Source organism: Rhinatrema bivittatum, chromosome 17, assembly GCF_901001135.1.
Source record: "Rhinatrema bivittatum chromosome 17, aRhiBiv1.1, whole genome shotgun sequence".
Classification (NCBI taxonomy): Eukaryota; Metazoa; Chordata; class Amphibia; order Gymnophiona; family Rhinatrematidae; genus Rhinatrema; species Rhinatrema bivittatum.
Window position 1 is genome coordinate 1,316,293 of NC_042631.1, and position 19,862 is coordinate 1,336,154.

The window sequence follows — 19,862 nt, forward strand, 5'->3', positions numbered from 1 at the left end:
CAGTCTCTATGACATCTATCATTTACTCTTTCATCTCCCATCTCTCCTTTTGTATCTGCATTACCATCGCTTTACTAATCTACTTCTGCCTTCCACCTCCTTTCTCCTCACCCCACTGACCCTCCCCCAAACATGCATCCCCCTTTAGGAGCTCGTTCCACCTGAAGGTGCCTACCCTTGCTGTAATACATATTTCATTCAAGTAGGCGTTGTGTTGACAGGAGGGGCTGTTGCAGGGAGCCTGCACTCTTTGCCAGTTCCCTGCATTGCTCTAGGTGCCTGCACCTCATTACAGGGTATGACCTGATGCACTGCAAGGAAAACAGGGGAAGCTAGCAGTCTGGGACTCTTCCAGGTGAGCTGGAAATTTTGAATTATTTGTTGTAGCATAGAGGGATCTATTCATGTACAAATATTATAGACCCGAGAAGTTGCAGACAATGCTGCCTAATCAAGTTTCTGGAGTTTTTGACACTCTTTCTGATGCAGATTTAAAATGAAAGAACTATAAATGCCACAAGGTATTGCAATGTAACTTCAAAAGCAATGACTAGGTGAATATCTTCTTGAAGAGACTCGGTTACTTGGCAACTCTATCAAGGACTACTTATAACCCAATCAAGGACAATATGATGGTGACCTCTGCTTATGTGCTCCAGTTCTAATGACTTTCAGGTATCCTGGAGATTGAACTGAAGAAGAGGCAAACATTTAAATCATATGCAAATTGTGCCAAAAATTCCAGAGTGTTTCCTTACTCCCATTGGTCTCCAAACATTGAACGAATAAAATCACTTTGCAGAAACGTTAATGCTTTTGAGGTTCTTAAACCCAATACCCATTGTTCCAAAGCACCTTGCCAGTCCTAAATCTCCGGACTCTGAAGGGTATACTCAACTAATAAGCCTCAACACCTTGATTAAGGTTCACGCTTCCATTTACAAATGGATTAAATTAGGCAGCAGCTTCCTTGTCCCAAGGAAAAACTATTGGTGCTATGTGTGGATGGGATGATTTGTGATCCATGGGATGAGGGCAGGAGAGAGGCTATTCCCAGATGGTCTGATGAAAGCCAGACAACAAGGCGAGAGGCCATGGATGACAGCTCCCTATTGAGAGCTGTATAGCTGCAATAAGAAACAAGGTCTGCATGATGAATTCCTGCTGAGAGTCGTCTGGGAAGGTACAATCAATGAGGTAAGATGTAAATCCCTGATGAGTCCAATAGAAAAAAGTAAGGCACGTGACCATGTAAGTGAGTTGGAAATTAAAGTGCAAGACATGAAGCTGTGTGTGATGGGTCCCTGATGAGAGCTTCTAGGGAGAGAGTTCCCGGTGCTGGAACCTCAGGTCTAGAACAAGTAAGAGGAAACATCCAAACGGCTGATGCTGCTTTTTTTTATTGCATTGGCAAAGCATTTGCAGAGCAAATAAAGGGATTGAACAGTCAGACCATGCCCTGGATCTGACAGAGGCAAAAGCTTGCACTAGCTATAGTTAGTAAAATACAACAGGATTCCCCAAAACAAGGTCCACAAGGCTTCTAAATACAGTTTCTTATGATCTAACATAAGAAATGACTGATTATTTACAATGTGCAGTCAAGGTGTCTGTACAGAGACAGGTACACAGGGCTCCAGGGTGACCACGCTGACAGTGCAACCATCGGCTCAAGGTGACGTGAAGGACAGCTCAAATGAGTCAGTGGGTGTATAAGGGGGTTCAAGGAGAATTCCCAAAATAATATGTCATTTGTTGCTCCATTTCTGGGGCAGGCTGCAAGAGTGCTACGTCCTTCTCAGAGAGTGGGCCTGGATGTTAATGATCTGATGTCATCGGGACACAGATGAGGGCTGCAGTGCAGTTCTTTGCAAAGGGCAGAGGGAGAAGTCAGACAGAAGAGAAGAGAGGGGGCAGAGGGAGAAGTCAGACAGAAGAGAAGAGAGGGGGCAGAGGGAGAAGTCAGACAGAAGAGAAGAGAGGGGGCAGAGGGAGAAGTCAGACAGAAGAGAAGAGAGGGGGCAGAGGGAGAAGTCAGACAGAAGAGAAGAGAGGGGGCAGAGGGAGAAGTCAGACAGAAGAGAGGGGATGTAGAGGAAGAGGTAACAGAGGGAGAGGCAGAAAAGAGTATTGAAAAAGAGATGGAGGTTAAGAGAAAGAGAAGAGGACCCTCCAGGCAATGCCAATCTTCAACAGCGTCTGCAGTGAATCCTGGGGGAGAAGTTAAGGAAGAAGAGGATAAAAGCCCAGTACAGATTTGGGGGAAGGATTCTGGATATTGCCATCCCATCTCTCTTTCTCCAGAGCTCATCATGCACCCAGTTGAGTGCCCCTGCACCAGCCGCTACAAAATCTCAGTTGTGTCATTCATGTTGCTCTCCCTGTGAAGAAAGCAAACAAAGTCATTAATGTTGTGAGCCCAGCAAGGGTAATCTCCTGCTCTCAGGAGCTCAGGCGCACTCACAAGTGTAACAACAAAGCATCCTCAATCAGAAACCACTGCTGATGGGCTTACAATCTCCTCCACTTTCTTTGACTCAATCTGCGCAAATATGCTTTTTGTGCAGGAAAAGAGAGCAATGGCATATAGGATCATAGGATATCATCCCACATCCCTCCGAGCAAAGGAGAAAGAGAGAGTGGATCCTTAGGGTTCCTGACCTCACTTTGTAGGATCTACCAGAATGAGATTTGAAATAACAACCTCTCATCACGTGCTCCGGCTGGCCTGAGCACTTCCAGCCCTCCAAGCTTCAGCAAAAAATACTCTGATGCCAGCAGAGAAAAATACATCAGCAGAAGCTATAACACTCCCTCACCTCTTCCTCTCTGCCCTGCAAAGTGGGTCCTCATCCCTGGGCAGGGTACCAGACAAAATCCCAAATTAATAGAACTCATCTAGTTAAAAGCAGGCAAATGCTGGGATTTGGAGATGACTGCAGGAAGTGTAAAACGTAATATAATTAGTATAAGAGGCAGAAGTCAGGCCCTGCTCAGGAAGGAATTATTGTTGTTCAGTGAGGCAGCCTTGGAGATAGAGGAACAGCCTTACTCACGTGGATTTTTAGGAAGGGAGGACGATGAGGCATGAAATGCATGAAATCACTATCAGGGTCAGTCTGTAAAGGATATCAGAACTGAAAAAAAAGACATCCACTGTGCACCGAAAACCAAAGGCACTGAGAAAAGATCCCAAAATAGAAAACGCCTTCTCCTGAGAGACTGTTATTAAAGGCATTAACTTGGGGACAGACTTGGAAGGAAATTAGAACGTCAAATGCCTACAGGGATCCTGGGCTGGCAGGAAGACAAACCAGATTCATTGTCCTAGCACCGAAGAAGGGATCTCACAATACACAAAGAGAAGGTGCTCAGGCATCGGCATTTTCATAGCAAGGCTCAGTCACATCGCCGACTTTAGTCAGTGGCTCAAAGCCTGGGGCAAGTAAAAGGCTTTTGATATATTGAGGGCTGGAATAATAAAAAGCTTTACTGTAATCTTTCTGTAGAGGGAAAGAGATGTGAAGTGAAAAATTCAGATCATTTAGGAGGCCGGTGCTGAATGCAAGCCGATGGTTTTGAGTTGTCACCTCTGGGGGTGAAGGTCAGAAAAGGGAGAAACTGCAGTAACTGGAGCAGGTGTGGGGGCTGTACAGGGCTTAGTAAATAAATAAATAAATGGGAGGAGGTCGGGTCTGCAGGTCCTCAGGGCAGAGGAGGACTTCACAGAGTCCCGTGGGCAGGACCATAAGGAATGTTAGAAAAGGAAGTGGATAAACTAAGATGAAAGGGGGTGTGGGGACAGACAGAGGCAGAAAGGGGCAATGCACTTCTCTCTACAGTCCTCCGGACACAGATCTGACTGAAGACATCTCAGAGGTGGGAAAGAAGGGAGAAGTTAGAGTTGCTGGGAGATTTCAACCTGCACTTGTGACCTGGAGACTCTCCCTGGCGGACGACGTACTAGACCTGGCACTTAGACATGGAGACTGGGTGCCCAGCTTAGCACCAGTGAGCATCAGACAATATGGTCTGATATCAGTCAAGCCCAGGAGGAGTCATACAAAGTTAAAATACCGAGTCTGGTACAATGGGGAAATATCTAAATGACGCACTGGTAAGGTGGAAGGAAGAGGAATTCAAGAAGCAATAGCAATGGCATTCGATTTTTATATCAAGAAAATTAGTTTTCCAAAGAGGCTGAAAAAGCAAGGGCCAAATGATCAGCATTCAAAAGTGAACAAGAAGAATTTCTGGTAAAGCTGAAAGAATGAAGGTGGCCAAAGCATGAGCAGAAGAAAAGAGAGCAAAAGAGGTAAAGCGAGGGAAGAGGAACTGCAGGACTGAGAGGAGGAAAAAGCAGAAAAGATAAATACATACGTCTGTTTATTTATTTATTTAAAAACTCTTCTATACCGTCGTTAAGTCAGTTCACCCTCACAACGGTTTACAAAGAAAATAATATAATTGGTATAGATTACAAATTAAACAAGTGTCAACATAGAACGGTAACGGGGGAATATGATAGAGATATTTAAATAGAAGAAAGTGATTAATGCAGAAGCCAAGCTTTTTCAGTGGAAAGGAAGTCGTAGAACTAGGGGTCATGATATGAAAATCCAAGGGGGAAGATTCAGAAACTACAGCAAGAAATATGATTTTCAGGGAGAAGGAGGTGGTGCTGGAGACAAAAACCGTAATAGGAAGATTGGAATTGCCCTGTTAGGTCAGACCAGTCTGCATTGAGCTCAGACCCTGGCCAATCCAGGTTGCAAGTACCTGGCAGATTTATTTCCTGTTACTCCCTCCCAGGGATAGCAGTGGCTTTCCTTTAGTCGCTCTGGCTTTCCTCTAGGAACGTTTTGGCCAAGGCTCATCACCTTGGCCAAGTCCCTCTGGCAACAATTTGACCCTGCACGAAGTAAATTACGCTTTCTATGATTTGTTGTAAATCTGCTGCTTGCGAGTTTCACTGGCTTTTCATATTATTTGAAAGCATAAAATAACCCTCCTTCATTTACCCCGTTCCACCCCACTCATGATTTTATAAACGTCTATCCTGTCCCATCCCCTTTACTATTTTTGTCACTCTCCTCTGCACCTTTTCTACTTCTGTTAGAATTCAAAAATGGAATAAAATAAAACCATTAGGATAAGCAGAGAGGATCCCAGAGACAGACAGTGGCAGTGAAGCCCTGGAGTAACCTGCATGGAGCAGCAGTTACGCAGGGAAGTTGCAAGTGGGACTTTGTATGCACATCTCCCCCGGGTGCACAAATCATTCATGGACCATTCTGGTCTTTATCTGCCATCAGGCACTTATAGGTGGTTTTGATAGAAGCCTTTGAAGTGACTAAGGTTAACTATTTAAATTCACTAGAATGGAGAAACTCCTTACCTGATCATTTCATTTTCCTTAGTGTAGACAGATGGACTCAGGACCAATGGGTTTATCCTCCCTGCCAGCAGATGGAGATGGAGTCAGGATTCAAAGCTGACGTCACCCTAGATCCCCCCCTGCAGTGACCTCAGCCCTTCAGTGTTCTCTTCAAAAGCCACTGTGGACCTACTAAAGAAAAGATTAAAAACAGATACCCATAACTGTACTCAAGCAAACTGAGCCCCAGTAAGATTATAGATGCCCAGGTCTAGGGACCCGTAACCTCTTGGAGTCACTGCGAGGCGCAGGCACCGCCTGCCTGCCCAGCCTCACTTGTATTCTGCGCCTCGTACGTTGTGTGCATACGTATGTGTGCACGGATTTATGTGCAAGGTGGGGGCACAGAGCCAACACAGACTGCGCCCACCGAAGCTCTATAGCGGGTAATACAGGCACAAAAATGCGCACAAGATGGCGCGGCCTCAACTTACCACACGGTGTGCTGACCAAGCCTAAAGCAGGGCCTAGCCCACGCCACGCCACCTGCTCAGAAGCCCACTTCCCCTTACCCCAACAGGATCGGGAACGATGTTGGCACAGCAGGCGGAGCAAGGAGACTGGAGGAAGTCTTCCCAAAACCCCTCCAGTCCCTGAAGCAGGAGGAAATCCTCTTCTCTCTCTTTTTTCTTTTACACTTACCAGGGCTCAGGGTTTGCAGGCTGAGTACAGAGACGTCTCCAGCTGCGGGGGGAGAGGGCTTTAGCTGTCACAGCTGCACGCAGCTTCCTGCACCCGCTGCCTTCACGCCGGGAACCGACTACAGGAGCAAGGCACGGGATCTCGGAAATCACCTCAGGAATTCTCAACTGGGAGAGGGACCTTTAGGTATCACCGCAGGAGAGCGGGGCTCAATCTTTTCTTGAATTTAAAAGTAGAATTTCTTCCCCATAGAGAAAGCACATCCACATCTGCTGGAGACGGAGAGATACTGAGTGGCTGAGGTCGCTGCAGGGCTGCATCTAGGGTGACGACGGCTTTGAAACCTGACTCTGTCTCCATCTGCTGGCAGGGGAGCACATAACACATTGGTCCTGAGGACATCTGGCTACTCGCTAGGAAACCCTAAATTTAGGTGGCTATGGGGCAGATTTAGTAGAAGGGAAAGAAATTAGCAGCTTAGCACTGATTTTCAGCACAAGGCACCTAACTTAGGGCCTGATTTTCAAAGCTTGTTTTCGCTATACAAAATGGGAGAAAAGACTTAGTAAATTAGGACCTTGAGTCCCTAAGTCCAGGCAAAATCCCCTTACATTTAGGCCCCTAAAGACACTGACTGGATAGAAAAGTTAGCTAAACTCTGCAGAGATTTTCAGCAGCTGTTTCAGGACTGGTCTTCGGCAGCTATGAGAAGTGGAGTGAATCCAGCATCTCCCCTGGGAACCCGGTGTCTGGCGAGCTCAGGGTTTGTTAGTGCGTGAGATGTTCAGATCTGAGTCTGGACGGTGTTGAAGTGGAGTGAATCCAGCATCTCCCCTGGGAACCCGGTGTCTGGCGAGCTCAGGGTTTGTTAGTGCGTGAGATGTTCAGATCTGAGTCTGGACGGTGTTGAATATGGACCTCTTGGGAACAGGCCCGTAACTTAGGTCCTAAATTTAAGAGCTCAGCCTCTATGTTACTGTCCATTTGTTTTTACAGTGTTTGTTTCCTGTACAAGTCTAAATGTGTACAGAGAAGGCAGGGGACCGTTTGCTCACTGCCTGTGTAAAGGTTCCCCTGCACCCCCACATTATCCCTGCAGGCTCAGGTTTTTGCTTTCTGGGCAGTTTTTCCCCTGCAAGAAGTTGCAGGAAATTAAATCCTTTAGCAAAGAGCAGATAAGGCCCATCCAGCCTGCTCAATATCCTTCCTGCAGCAGTGCCACAGGTCCCAGCTGATCTTTCTACCTAGGGATCCTGAGGCCCTGTCCCTTTGGTTGTCTCCATCTACCCATCTCTGCGTGTGAGGCTGCTCCGTCTCTGCTTTTCAGAGTTTAAGTCTTCATAGTATGGAAATTCTCTGCCTGGAGCTGTAAAACTGAGTTAGCTTGAGTATCTCTTACGTTTGCAAATCCGTCTCCTGTACTGTGAAACCTATCTGCCAATTGGACTGCTTTCTCTGTCTGGGTAGTGGGTGCTGCTGCGGTTCCTGGAAGCACAGGATCACAAAGCCCAGAGCTGGGATCAGGAAGACCCTCACTGGTAGCTGGACTCACCTCTTGTGATACCCCTCTTTCCAATGCATGAAGTCCATGCCTGTCTGATTCACATCTGCTGCAGGCGCTTCTGAGACACTCAGGTACTTAGCTGCCTCATGTGTCCACGGCAGGTCTCGGACCTTCATCTCCTCTGTGGACATGGCGTCCGGCTCCCAGCTGTCCAGGAGGGTGCTGTAACCTTCCTGTGAGGTGCCCTCTGCTTCCTCATAGAATAGAAGACTCCGAGAGCGCACTGCACATGAGAAAGAAGGCAGAAATCAATACCAGGGGCTCTCTGGGAGAAGGCAGAGGGCTGGTGAGAAGGTGAGGCCTTCCCCATGCATCACAGACACTTAAATGGGCCTTCACAGCCACTGTACACACAATGTAAGCTTTTCTTCAGGCATAGCCAACTAATCAGTCCTTTACTTCTCAGTGATCTTCACAGCAAACACTGTATGTCTTGACCTGGCACCAGAGCTGCCTTGACCAGTCCTGACAAGGCACTGGAGTGAGGAGGCTCCCGCTACATGAATGGATGGATAAGGATGAAAGCATTATGGGGAATGTGGAACCCACTCACCCTGGCTGGATGTATAAATATCCGAGGTAGGCAGTGGAGTTGTTTTCACTGTCTGTGATGTGGAGGAAAATTCTGGAAAACACGGCATCAGGGAACCCAACACCAGAACAAAACACAGCACAAACACCTGGAGAAGGGGAGAGAGAGAGAGGAGTCTGGAGTCAATGGAGAAAGGCAAGAAGGAATGAGAGAAAGAGAGGCAAAGAGCAGCAGTGGGGTGAGGGTCTGGGAGTCAGAGAGGGAAGCAGTGGGATGGAGTTACTGCTCTGTACCATGAGACAGGTCCCTGTCTGTGTAGAGGCCGTTTTATAGGGTCGGGAGATCTTCCCAGTCACCAGCGCCTGGAGCTTCTGTAACTGCTGCAACAGGGTCCTACGCAGAGACAAAGAGAAAGAAACCGATGGTGAGACGCCTAAGGTCCACTGCAAGCACCACGGCCAAGACCCTCTCTCCGCATCACCACCACGAGGAATGTAATCCAAGCAGGCAACCAACCAACTATGCGACTCTACAGAGCTGTCAGCAAGAGGCAGAGAGGAAGCTGCAGCCAGCACCCACCTTTGCTTGCTACTGTCATCATCACCCACCACCCTACTGAATTTATTTTCTGTCCGGCTGCTAACAGAGTGATGAATGGCTGCCAGGACTTAGAAGGTGAGTGAAGATCAGATCATTCTTCCGTGGACCACACAGCACAGTGAAGTGAATGCTGCTCTGCAGTTCAAAATTCGTCCAGCTGGTGGCATTAAAGCTCCATGAGAAGAGAGACAGCTATGGCGTCCTCTCCCCAGGAAAAGAGAGGGCGGGTTATTCACTGCCGGCTCTGGGTTTACCAAAATTACTGCAGCTTTACAACTTCTTTTAAGTGCCTGAGCATTCCCGGAGAGGCAGGTAATAAGCTGAAATAAATAATGATATAGAATAGTGTTACGTGTACAGGCATAGCACTGCTGAATTTCATCCCCAGCGCACACATGGCTGTCAGTCTCATCACAATAAAACATTTGTTCTGCTCCTACACTGTCTTATCTATATTTCTTTTAAACACTGCTGACAACATTGAGAGAATAAGGCTACTACCACTTAAATAACGGCACCTCTTGGATCCTAACCAGAACCTTTTCCCCTGCAATAAACCCACAGGATAATATCCAAACTCACCCTGGTAATGCTCTCTGCACACCCATGAATCCACAAGCCTTCAGCAACCTGCCTCCTGGCTACATACACACAGCATGATCCACCTTCTCTCACAGCCAGCACAGCAGGGCCACATTTCATTTCTATTCTGCATTTCCAAAATGGGATACTCATTCAAAACAGATTGCAAACACAGAGAATTATATCACAGTCTTATCCAGTACAAAATAAAACCCAATATACAACTTCATCCCTGACAAATTTAATGTAGTCAGGTCAGTTTTTAATCTCAACTCCATATCTTTCTAAGGATCCTTCCCTGATCGAATATCAGATTAAATATTGCCTCCTTATCCATTGCAAATAATAGACTCCAACATCAAGAAGTAGGAAACCCAAAGCTGAGGCCACCCCAGCACATCTCCTCTGCTGATTCCATCTGGATGGTGCTGGCAGGTCCCCTGAGACAGACACAGGTAAGAAACGCTGCTCTGCACAGCACCCGAGCCCCTCCTACACACTTATTTTCCCCATGTTATATTCCACAATGTCTTATTTAAAATCGATTTCTTTCCCGCATACTTCCAATACTTCATTGCAGATTACAAAAGAACATACATGTTAAAAATACAGCACCCAAAGCAACAGTCCAAAAATACTCTGTGCTTCTAGAAGTCTTCAAAGCTGATTAAAATAAGTAGGACTTTAAAGCTTTTTTCTAATACAATTCAGCTTGTACCTACTGGGCCCAATCCTGAAACGCTACTTAGCTGGATAAGCAAATAACCGGAGAGTGAATGGGAGTGGGGTGTATGGCACCACTTATCTGGACTGGATAACTGCCTGTATTCAGCCTTATCCGGTTAGCTCTAAAGTTATCCGCATAACAAGAGCTTCTCCAGTTATAATCTGCAGCATAGCTGCGCTGCTGAATATCCCTTCTAAGTTATCCTACATAAGATTATCAGATATATTTGAGTATTGAGCCCATTGTGTCTAGGGCTGACCTTAGGAGGGTTCGAGGCCCAGGGCAAATGAACTGCAGCAGGGTCCTGGGGTGCAGTGTTGGGGATGGGGGCTATCATGATGACGCAGGACCCAGGATGGTCGCCCCTGTGTTTCCCCCATCCCCAAGGACAGCGCTGATTGTGTCAAATAGGAAATCTGGCCCCAATCACGATTCAGTGCTGCTCGTTAGACGCTGTCTCTTCACAAGCCAGATCCAGAGACTGTCCTGCTCCCCTGTGCACCGAAAAATTCATTCAAGCTGCAGAAATAACACGCAGAGCCCCTTCCTGCCCAAGTCTGTGCACATGCTGGTCTTCAAAGGGAAAAGCTGAGGCCTGACCTACCAAGATAGCCCTGCGAGGCCAAAATATAGAAGACAAGATGGGAAAGAGTCATTAAAATTCATGACAAAACCACAGGTAAGCAACTTCCATTCTTCCCATTGACTTCCAAATGTACTAGATTGCAACTCCCAAGATTTCACCTCGAATCTCTAGAAATAAAAAATTCCCCTCCAAGAACAAAGGCGTTCTGTAGCTGAGGCATCTGCCAAGAAAGGAATCACTTTTCGGCATGAGTGGATTCAGTTCATTCCACCAACACACGAATCAGTCTCCGGGAATGAAGGTTCACGTCCAGAAATACAACAACAGAATATCCATTCTTCAGGAACAAAGAGCCAGCCCCAGACGTTATCAGGAATAATAAGGTTTTGTCTTCCAATAGCAGGGGATCCAGCCCCAGAAGTTATCAGGAATAATAAGGTTGTCTCCCAATAGCAGGGGATTCAGCCCCAGAAGACTAAAGATTCATCTGAGTTATCAGGAATAATAAGGTTTTGTCTTCCAATAGCAGGGGATCCAGCCCCAGAAGACTAAAGATTCATCTGAGTTATCAGGAATAATAAGGTTTTGTCTTCCAATAGCAGGGGATCCAGCCACAGACATTATCAGGAATAATAAGGTTGTCTCCCAATAGCAGGGGATCCAGCCCCAGAAGTTATCAGGAATAGTAAGGTTTTGTCTCCCAATAGCAGGGGATCCAGCCCCAGACGTTATCAGGAATAATAAGGTTGTCTCCCAATAGCAGGGGGATTCAGCCCCAGAAGACTAAAGATTCATCTGAGTTATCAGGAATAATAAGGTTTTGTCTTCCAATAGCAGGAGATCCAGCCCCAGAAGACTAAAGATTCATCTGAGTTATCAGGAATAATAAGGTTTTGTCTTCCAATAGCAGGGGATCCAGCCACAGACATTATCAGGAATAATAAGGTTGTCTCCCAATAGCAGGGGATCCAGCCCCAGAAGTTATCAGGAATAATAAGGTTTTGTCTCCCAATAGCAGGGGATCCAGCCCCAGACGTTATCAGGAATAATAAGGTTTTGTCTCCCAATAGCAGGGGATCCAGCCCCAGAAGACTAAAGATTCATCTGAGTTATCAGGAATAATAAGGTTTTGTCTCCCAATAGCAGGGGATCCAGCCCCAGAAGTTATCAGGAATAACAAGGTTGTCTCCCAATAGCAGGGGATCCAGCCACAGACGTTATCAGGAATAATAAGGTTGTCTCCCAATAGCAGGGGATCCAGCCACAGACGTTATCAGGAATAATAAGGTTGTCTCCCAATAGCAGGGGGATCCAGCCCCAGAAGACTAAAGATTCATCTGAGTTATCAGGAATAATAAGGTTGTCTCCCAATAGCAGGGGATCCAGCCACAGACGTTATCAGGAATAATAAGGTTTTGTCTCCCAATAGCAGGGGATCCAGCCCCAGAAGTTATCAGGAATAACAAGGTTGTCTCCCAATAGCAGGGGATCCAGCCACAGACGTTATCAGGAATAATAAGGTTGTCTCCCAATAGCAGGGGATCCAGCCACAGACGTTATCAGGAATAATAAGGTTGTCTCCCAATAGCAGGGGATCCAGCCACAGACGTTATCAGGAATAATAAGGTTGTCTCCCAATAGCAGGGGGATCCAGCCCCAGAAGACTAAAGATTCATCTGAGTTATCAGGAATAATAAGGTTTTGTCTCCCAATAGCAGGGGGATATGATGAAACGTTCAGGTACCTGCAAGGAATAAACTCACTAGAGGCAGGCCTGGTCCAAAGGAAGGGAAGCTGGAGAACAAGTGGTCACGGGAGGTCGCAGGAAATATTATTTTGGTGGAGACAAAGAAGTGTCAGAGTTCAAGAAAGTTATCTCTGGAGACAGGGAAAAGAACTGAAATGCCATGGACCGATTAAGGTCTGCAAAGGTGGGACAGACAGATTGAATGGGCCTGGTGCTTTTCATTTGTTTAGAACAAATCTGAGAAAATTCTTTTTCACTCAAAACACAATTAAGCTCTGGAATTTATTGCCAGAGGATGTGGTTAAGGCAGTTAATGTAGTTGGGTTTAAAAAAGGTTTGGACTTCTCCTTGAGGAGAAGTCCATAATTGGAGAAATTGCTTACCTGATAATGTTGTTTTCCTTAGTGTAGACAGATGGACTCAGGACCAATGGGTTTATCCTCCCTGCCAGCAGATGGAAATGGAGTCAGGATTCAAATCTGACGTCACCCTAGCTACCCCCCTGCAGTGACCTCAGCCCTTCAGTGTTCTCTTCAAAAGCCACTGTGGACATTCTACCGAAAAACTTGATTAAAACCAACTTGACTAAAAATGGATAACCATAATGTACTCAACCAAACAAACACTGAACCCCAGCAAGATTATAGATGCCCTGATCTAAGGATTGGGCGATAGCTTAGCCGTAACCTCTTGGAATCTGGATTCACCTCATGGGCGATTCCTTGGCACTGTTCTTGGGCAGCAGTGGGCAGGATGCTGAGTCCATCTGCCCTCACTAAGGAAAACAAAATTATCAGCTAAGTAATTTCTCCATTTCCTAGAGTGTAGCCAGGTGGTCTCAGGACCAAAGGGATGTACAAAAGCTACTCTCCTGCGGTCCTGTAAACACCGCCCTCGCAAACGTCCAGGCGATAAAACCTGGAGAAGGTGTGTGAGGAGGACCACATTGCTGCTCTGGCAGATGTTGAGCAGTCTAGCTCATGAGCCCTGTCCAGGCACAGTTATGTGGATGTTTGCTCAGGGAGGAAGACTCATAAAGTTATCGGATAATTTACCTGCTCAATGGTTCTTTGAATATGGACCTCTTGGGGTGATACCAGTTTTGTGGGTTTTTTAAAAATAATTTAATTAAAAAACAACACATAAAAGAACAAAGAAAAGCAACACAAATTCCATAAACCTCCTGGCTTGTGGATAGCAAGTCCCACAACCTTAATTCTTACAGACATGAGGCTGTTACACCTCCTTTCTAGGGGCCCAGTCTTCACATTGCTGCACTGTCCCATGTACATTTTATCTTCATGGAGTTTGCTCTGATTTTCAACTTGAAAGATGAAAGCGCCTGCTTACGTTTGCTTTGAAAACTGCAAAATGCAAAAAGGATCTACTGAGTTTTGCAGCTGCTGTTTCTGCAACCAAAGCGCTGGGCCTGACTTCCTCCCTGGGCACCTTCACTTCAATGTGGCCTTAGGGAAGACGTGAGTACCTCTACCCTCCTGCAGGGGGCAGATTTCCACGGGATAAACACTTTCTAGCCACAGAAATCCCTTTGTCTTCAGACACAGAATGGGAGAAAAGCCTTGGTGGTGCCACATGGGCCGTCTGCTCCTCCTGCCGGGCTCCCAGTCATTTGCTGTCCCTGTCCCCAGGGGCGTCCTCCTCTTCCCACAGCACAGACGGAGACAGAGAGGAGGCGCCTGCAGGTAGCGTGAGCTCCTGTTTCTGAACTTTCTTCTCCCTACATCATGTGACGTGCAAGATGCTGCAGCTCAGCCCGAGGTCTAATTCCCGTTCCCCCTGAATGCAGCCTCACAATCTCTTCCCAGGAACATCTGTTTACATCTCACAGAAACAGAATTTCAGGAGAGCACAATGCCCATTGCTCCTGAGTCCATCTGTCCACACTAAGGAAAACAAAATGATCAGGTAAGGAATCTCTCCACTTTCTCAAGTATTTGCTGTAAGGCCATTATTTTGAGATATTCCTGAGCTGCATAACTGGACAAATATCTGAAATATCTGCACTGCAGAGAAAGAAGCCCACGTGAAGTGAGAATATTAGAGGTACAAGGAGATCTGTGAGCACAGTATAGGTTGCCTTCCGTTTCACAGAAATTGTCTGATAGTTCATACACATTCCTTGCTCTTCTCATCTATCTCTGCCCCCAGACTCAACCACTCTTACCCTCCCTCCAGCCTTTGCCCAGGCCCATCCACAGATCCATTCCAAACCCATTCCCATTACTCCTTAGATCAGTCTCTCCCGTCTTGTGCTTCCATCCCACCCTCGGACCCTCTCCTCTCCCATCCTACCATCCCACCCTCAACCCCTCCCCTCTCTCTTCCTACCATCCTCTCCTCAACCCCTCTCCCTCTTCCTACCATCCCTCCCCTCAACCCCTCTCCCTCTTCCTACCATCCCACCCTCAACCCCTCCCCTCTCTCTTCCTACCATCCTCTTAACCCCTCCCCTCTCTTCCTACCATCCCATGCTTAGCCCCTCCCCTCTCTCTTCCTACCATTCCATGCTCAGCCCCTCCCCTCTCTCTTCCTACCATTCCACACTCAGCCCCTCCCCTCTCTCTTCCTACCATTCCATGCTCAGCCCCTCCCCTCTCTCTTCCTACCATTCCACACTCAGCCCCTCCCCTCTCTCTTCCTACCATTCCATGATCAGCCCCTCCCCTCTCTCTTCCTACCATCCTCTCAACCCCTCCCCTCTCTTCCTACCATCCCATGCTCAGCCCCTCCCCTCTCTCTTCATACCATTCCACACTCAGCCCCTCCCCTCTCTCTTCCTACCATTCCACTCAGCCCCTCCCCTCTCTCTTCCTACCATTCCATGCTCAGCCCCTCCCCTCTCTCTTCCTACCATCCTCTCAACCCCTCCCCTCTCTTCCTACCATTCCATGCTCAGCCCCTCCCCTCTCTCTTCCTACCATTCCACACTCAGCCCCTCCCCTCTCTCTTCCTACCATTCCATGCTCAGCCCCTCCCCTCTCTCTTCCTACCATTCCACACTCAGCCCCTCCCCTCTCTCTTCCTACCATTCCATGATCAGCCCCTCCCCTCTCTCTTCCTACCATCCTCTCAACCCCTCCCCTCTCTTCCTACCATCCCATGCTCAGCCCCTCCCCTCTCTCTTCATACCATTCCACACTCAGCCCCTCCCCTCTCTCTTCCTACCATTCCACTCAGCCCCTCCCCTCTCTCTTCCTACCATCCTCTCAACCCCTCCCCTCTCTTCCTACCATTCCATGCTCAGCCCCTCCCTACCATCCTCTCAACCCTTCCCCTCTCTTCCTACCATCCCATGCTTAGCCCCTCCCCTCTCTCTTCCTACCATGCTACCCTGAGGCCCTCCCTGCATCCTACCCTGAGCCTCTCCCCTGCTTCAGCTTCCTCAGTATCAGAGAGATTCCAATTGTATTTTCTCACCTGTTTGCATTTTCTAAATTTTCCACTTTTTTCCACAATTCATTATTTTCAGATGTGTAAGACTCTACTCTGCAGAAACCAGAACAAGAAAAAATTGTCACTGAAGTAGAAAATGATAATCATGAAGATGTAGTCCTAACAGGCAGCTGGAGACTACATGGACATTGAATTACATCTTCAAGGCTCGAGGCTATTTTATTACTAACCAGCAAAAACCATAATTTGCTCCAGTTTATAGTGCATATATTTCAGATACAAACAGAGAAAATACCATCTACATATGCTATTTTCCTATCCTGCCCACAACACACTTCTGGGAACGGCTCCCTAAATGTGGCTACCAGCACCTGAGTTGTTCTGAGCTGTATTAAGTTTCAGCCATTTCCAGAAAGGGAGCCAGAATCCCTCATACTATTCTAGTGACAGGCAAGGAGCGAGTTTCCAGCAGTTTGTATTGATCCAGTCAGTGCTAGTGTCAGAGGAGGTTCCCTCAGCCTGTGCTGACAGTGGGTAAAGAAGGCAGATTCTTTCAGTCTGTGCTAGTGTCCAGCAGCGAGAAATGTTCCACCAGTCTATGTTGGTGACAGGTAAGCACAGCGGCTTTCTAAAGCTTGTACTAGTGTCAGCAGATACAAAAGTTCCAAAGAATTCACTCAGGTCAGTTTCTATAAAATAGTTGCCCTGCCTTTGAGAAACATAATACTAGATTCATTGGATACAAGTGCTCGTGATGGGGAAAGCTTTGAGCTGCTCTAAGAGAGATTAGATTAATGGGTACAAGGAAGACAGCCCAGATGTCTGGAATTATCACCCTGCTTCACTGCGCAACACAGAGCGTGAGGAAAGCCTGCTATTTGAGTCAACTCTTGCTAAATGATTAGGGCTAGCAGTAGTATGTTGGGATGTGCAAGATGTATTTTGTGGTGAATATTTTGTTTTGCTGAGTATTAGGGTATTGATGATCATTATTTATTTATTTTGTTTTATTATTATTATATATTTATGAATGTGCTGCATGGCTATTTCTATCTGCACAGAACATGATCTTATGAGGACGCAATAAAGTCCATATTTTCTTTCCCTGCTCTATTTAATTGCCTCTCTGCTCCTTGATAAAGGGCTTTCTTGGCCCAAGTTTCACAGATATTAAAAATGTGATAGAATAAGGATCTTACTTCTTCTCCAGACATTCCACATATTCTTTCTTCTTTCTGCGACTTTCCTGTGCAGAGATCTAAGGAGAACAAATACATGAGCCAGTCATATAAGCAGACACTTTGCCAGGGATGGTCTTCACCCCCCATCTCCCTGCCACACCTGACGGTGCCTGGCTTTGCTTTGACCGAACCTTGTTCTTGATCTTGCGCCGGACTCTCTTGAGTGCTTTCTCCTCAACTTTGGTGAGCGGGAGCTTAATGGGAATAGGGTAGCCCTCAGCAATCAGTGTTCGCTTTTCCTCCTCAGTCAGGATCAGGGGACCCGATGTCCCCTGTAGCTTCTGGAGATTAAAGAGAGCAGTTAGTCTACTGTATCATTCCCAGCATCCCGTCAAAGGAATGATAGCTGAGCATTATCCACCAATGACACATGTCCAAGCATGGTACCCGCCACTGCCAAGCCTTTGCTTGTTGCTTTCTATCCCTCCTGAAGTGTGAGTGTATGATGAAGGAGGGTACCACACCAAAACCCTTTCAGGAACTAGAGAACCATGAAGACTGAATGATCTTTAGAACTGGTGGAACTCTCAAAATGGCAGCAATCCACTATTTGCTTTACTAGAACTTGACATCATTGGAGATTCCAAACTATTGGCATCAAACAAACTTCACCCTTTCCAAGAAGGCATACACACATTTCCATTTGCTGTATCTTACGTGAGGTGCTGTAAGAAGAGGAGAACAGGAGATAGCTGTGGAGGATCGTGCCATGGGCCGAGCTGGGCTGGAGGGAGGCAATGAACGTGGACTCTGGGATCCATCACTGTCACTGCCATGGCTGCTGGGGGGAGTCAGAGGCATCTGCACCAAGTCATCTAAGAGAAAAAGTGGAACCATCTCACAGCTGTAAAATACAGGAAAGACATGAGACGACAGAAAGAGGGAATGGGAAGGGTGACGCAAGGAGAAAAGGAATCGCAGAGAGAAAGGAAATATAGTGTAGGAGAGAAGGGAGGCCACAGAAAGGAAACAGATGGAGTAAAAGACAACAGAAACAAGAGGCAGAGAGAGAGAGAGAGAGAGAAGGGGACTAAAGGAGATCGAGAATCAAGGACAAAGACAAAGGGTCCCAAGAGCAATGCCATCTGGAGAATGCTCTTTGACAATTGGATCCCCAAATTGCTTCCTATTTAATGGTTTATTGCAAGCAGAATGGCAGATTACAGGGCTTGCTCTGCATTCTTACCTGTTGCATGCAGAATGGCAGATTACAGGGCTTGCTCTGCATTCTTACCTGTTGCAAGCAGAATGGCAGATTACAGGGCTTGCTCTGCATTCTTACCTGTTGCATGCAGAATGGCAGATTACAGGGCTTGCAGAATGGCAGATTACAGGGCTTGCTCTGCATTCTTACCTGTTGCAAGCAGAATGGCAGATTACAGGGTTTGCTCTGCATTCTTACCTGTTGCAAGCAGAATGGCAGATTACAGGGCTTGCTCTGCATTCTTACCTGTTGCAAGCAGAATGGCAGATTACAGGGCTTGCTCTGCATTCTTACCTGTTGCAAGCAGAATGGCAGATTACAGGGCTTGCTCTGCATTCTTACCTGTTGCAAGCAGAATGGCAGATTACAGGGCTTGCTCTGCATTCTTACCTGTTGCATGCAGAATGGCAGATTACAGGGCTTGCTCTGCATTCTTACCTGTTGCAAGCAGAATGGCAGATTACAGGGCTTGCTCTGCATTCTTACCTGTTGCAAGCAGAATGGCAGATTACAGGGCTTGCTCTGCATTCTTACCTGTTGCAAGCAGAATGGCAGATTACAGGGCTTGCTCTGCATTCTTACCTGTTGCATGCAGAATGGCAGATTACAGGGCTTGCTCTGCATTCTTACCTGTTGCAAGCAGAATGGCAGATTACAGGGCTTGCTCTGCATTCTTACCTGTTGCATGCAGAATGGCAGATTACAGGGCTTGCTCTGCATTCTTACCTGTTGCATGCAGAATGGCAGATTACAGGGCTTGCTCTGCATTCTTACCTCTTGCAAGCAGAATGGCAGATTACAGGGCTTGCTCTGCATTCTTACCTGTTGCATGCAGAATGGCAGATTACAGGGCTTGCTCTGCATTCTTACCTGTTGCAAGCAGAATGGCAGATTACAGGGCTTGCTCTGCATTCTTACCTGTTGCATGCAGAATGGCAGATTACAGGGCTTGCTGTGCATTCTTACCTGCTGCATGCAGAATGGCAGATTACAGGGCTTGCTGTGCATTCTTACCTGTTGCATGCAGAATGGCAGATTACAGGGCTTGCTCTGCATTCTTACCTGTTGCATGCAGAATGGCAGATTACAGGGCTTGCTCTGCATTCTTACCTGTTGCATGCAGAATGGCAGATTACAGGGCTTGCTCTGCATTCTTACCTCTTGCAAGCAGAATGGCAGATTACAGGGCTTGCTCTGCATTCTTACCTCTTGCAAGCAGAATGGCAGATTACAGGGCTTGCTCTGCATTCTTACCTGTTGCATGCAGAATGACAGATTACAGGGCTTGCAGAATGGCAGATTACAGGGCTTGCTCTGCATTCTTACCTGTTGCAAGCAGAATGGCAGATTACAGGGCTTGCTCTGCATTCTTACCTGTTGCATGCAGAATGGCAGATTACAGGGCTTGCAGAATGGCAGATTACAGGGCTTGCTCTGCATTCTTACCTGTTGCAAGCAGAATGGCAGATTACAGGACTTGCTCTGCATTCTTACCTGTTGCATGCAGAATGGCAGATTACAGGGCTTGCTCTGCATTCTTACCTGTTGCATGCAGAATGACAGATTACAGGGCTTGCTCTGCATTC

The 19,862-nt window shown here is 46.9% G+C and overlaps 1 protein-coding gene across 2 annotated transcripts in view; it reads right to left on the minus strand.

Annotated features, from left to right (window-relative positions):
- Positions 1–1,378: 1,378 nt before the first annotated feature.
- Positions 1,379–19,862, minus strand: part of CREB3L1 (cAMP responsive element binding protein 3 like 1) — a 64,939-nt gene continuing 46,455 nt past the window's right edge. The window contains exons 5-12 of one of the 2 annotated variants that reach the window (XM_029582592.1): positions 17,730–17,887; positions 17,204–17,353; positions 17,031–17,089; positions 15,856–15,924; positions 8,469–8,568; positions 8,197–8,323; positions 7,632–7,866; positions 1,379–2,381 (exon numbers count right to left, since the gene is read on the minus strand). In XM_029582592.1, the coding sequence (XP_029438452.1) occupies positions 2,345–2,381; positions 7,632–7,866; positions 8,197–8,323; positions 8,469–8,568; positions 15,856–15,924; positions 17,031–17,089; positions 17,204–17,353; positions 17,730–17,887 (935 nt within the window). In that variant the 3' untranslated portion in view covers positions 1,379–2,344. The remainder of the gene's footprint in view (positions 2,382–7,631; positions 7,867–8,196; positions 8,324–8,468; positions 8,569–15,855; positions 15,925–17,030; positions 17,090–17,203; positions 17,354–17,729; positions 17,888–19,862) is intronic. The other variant, XM_029582593.1, reaches the window with a different exon arrangement.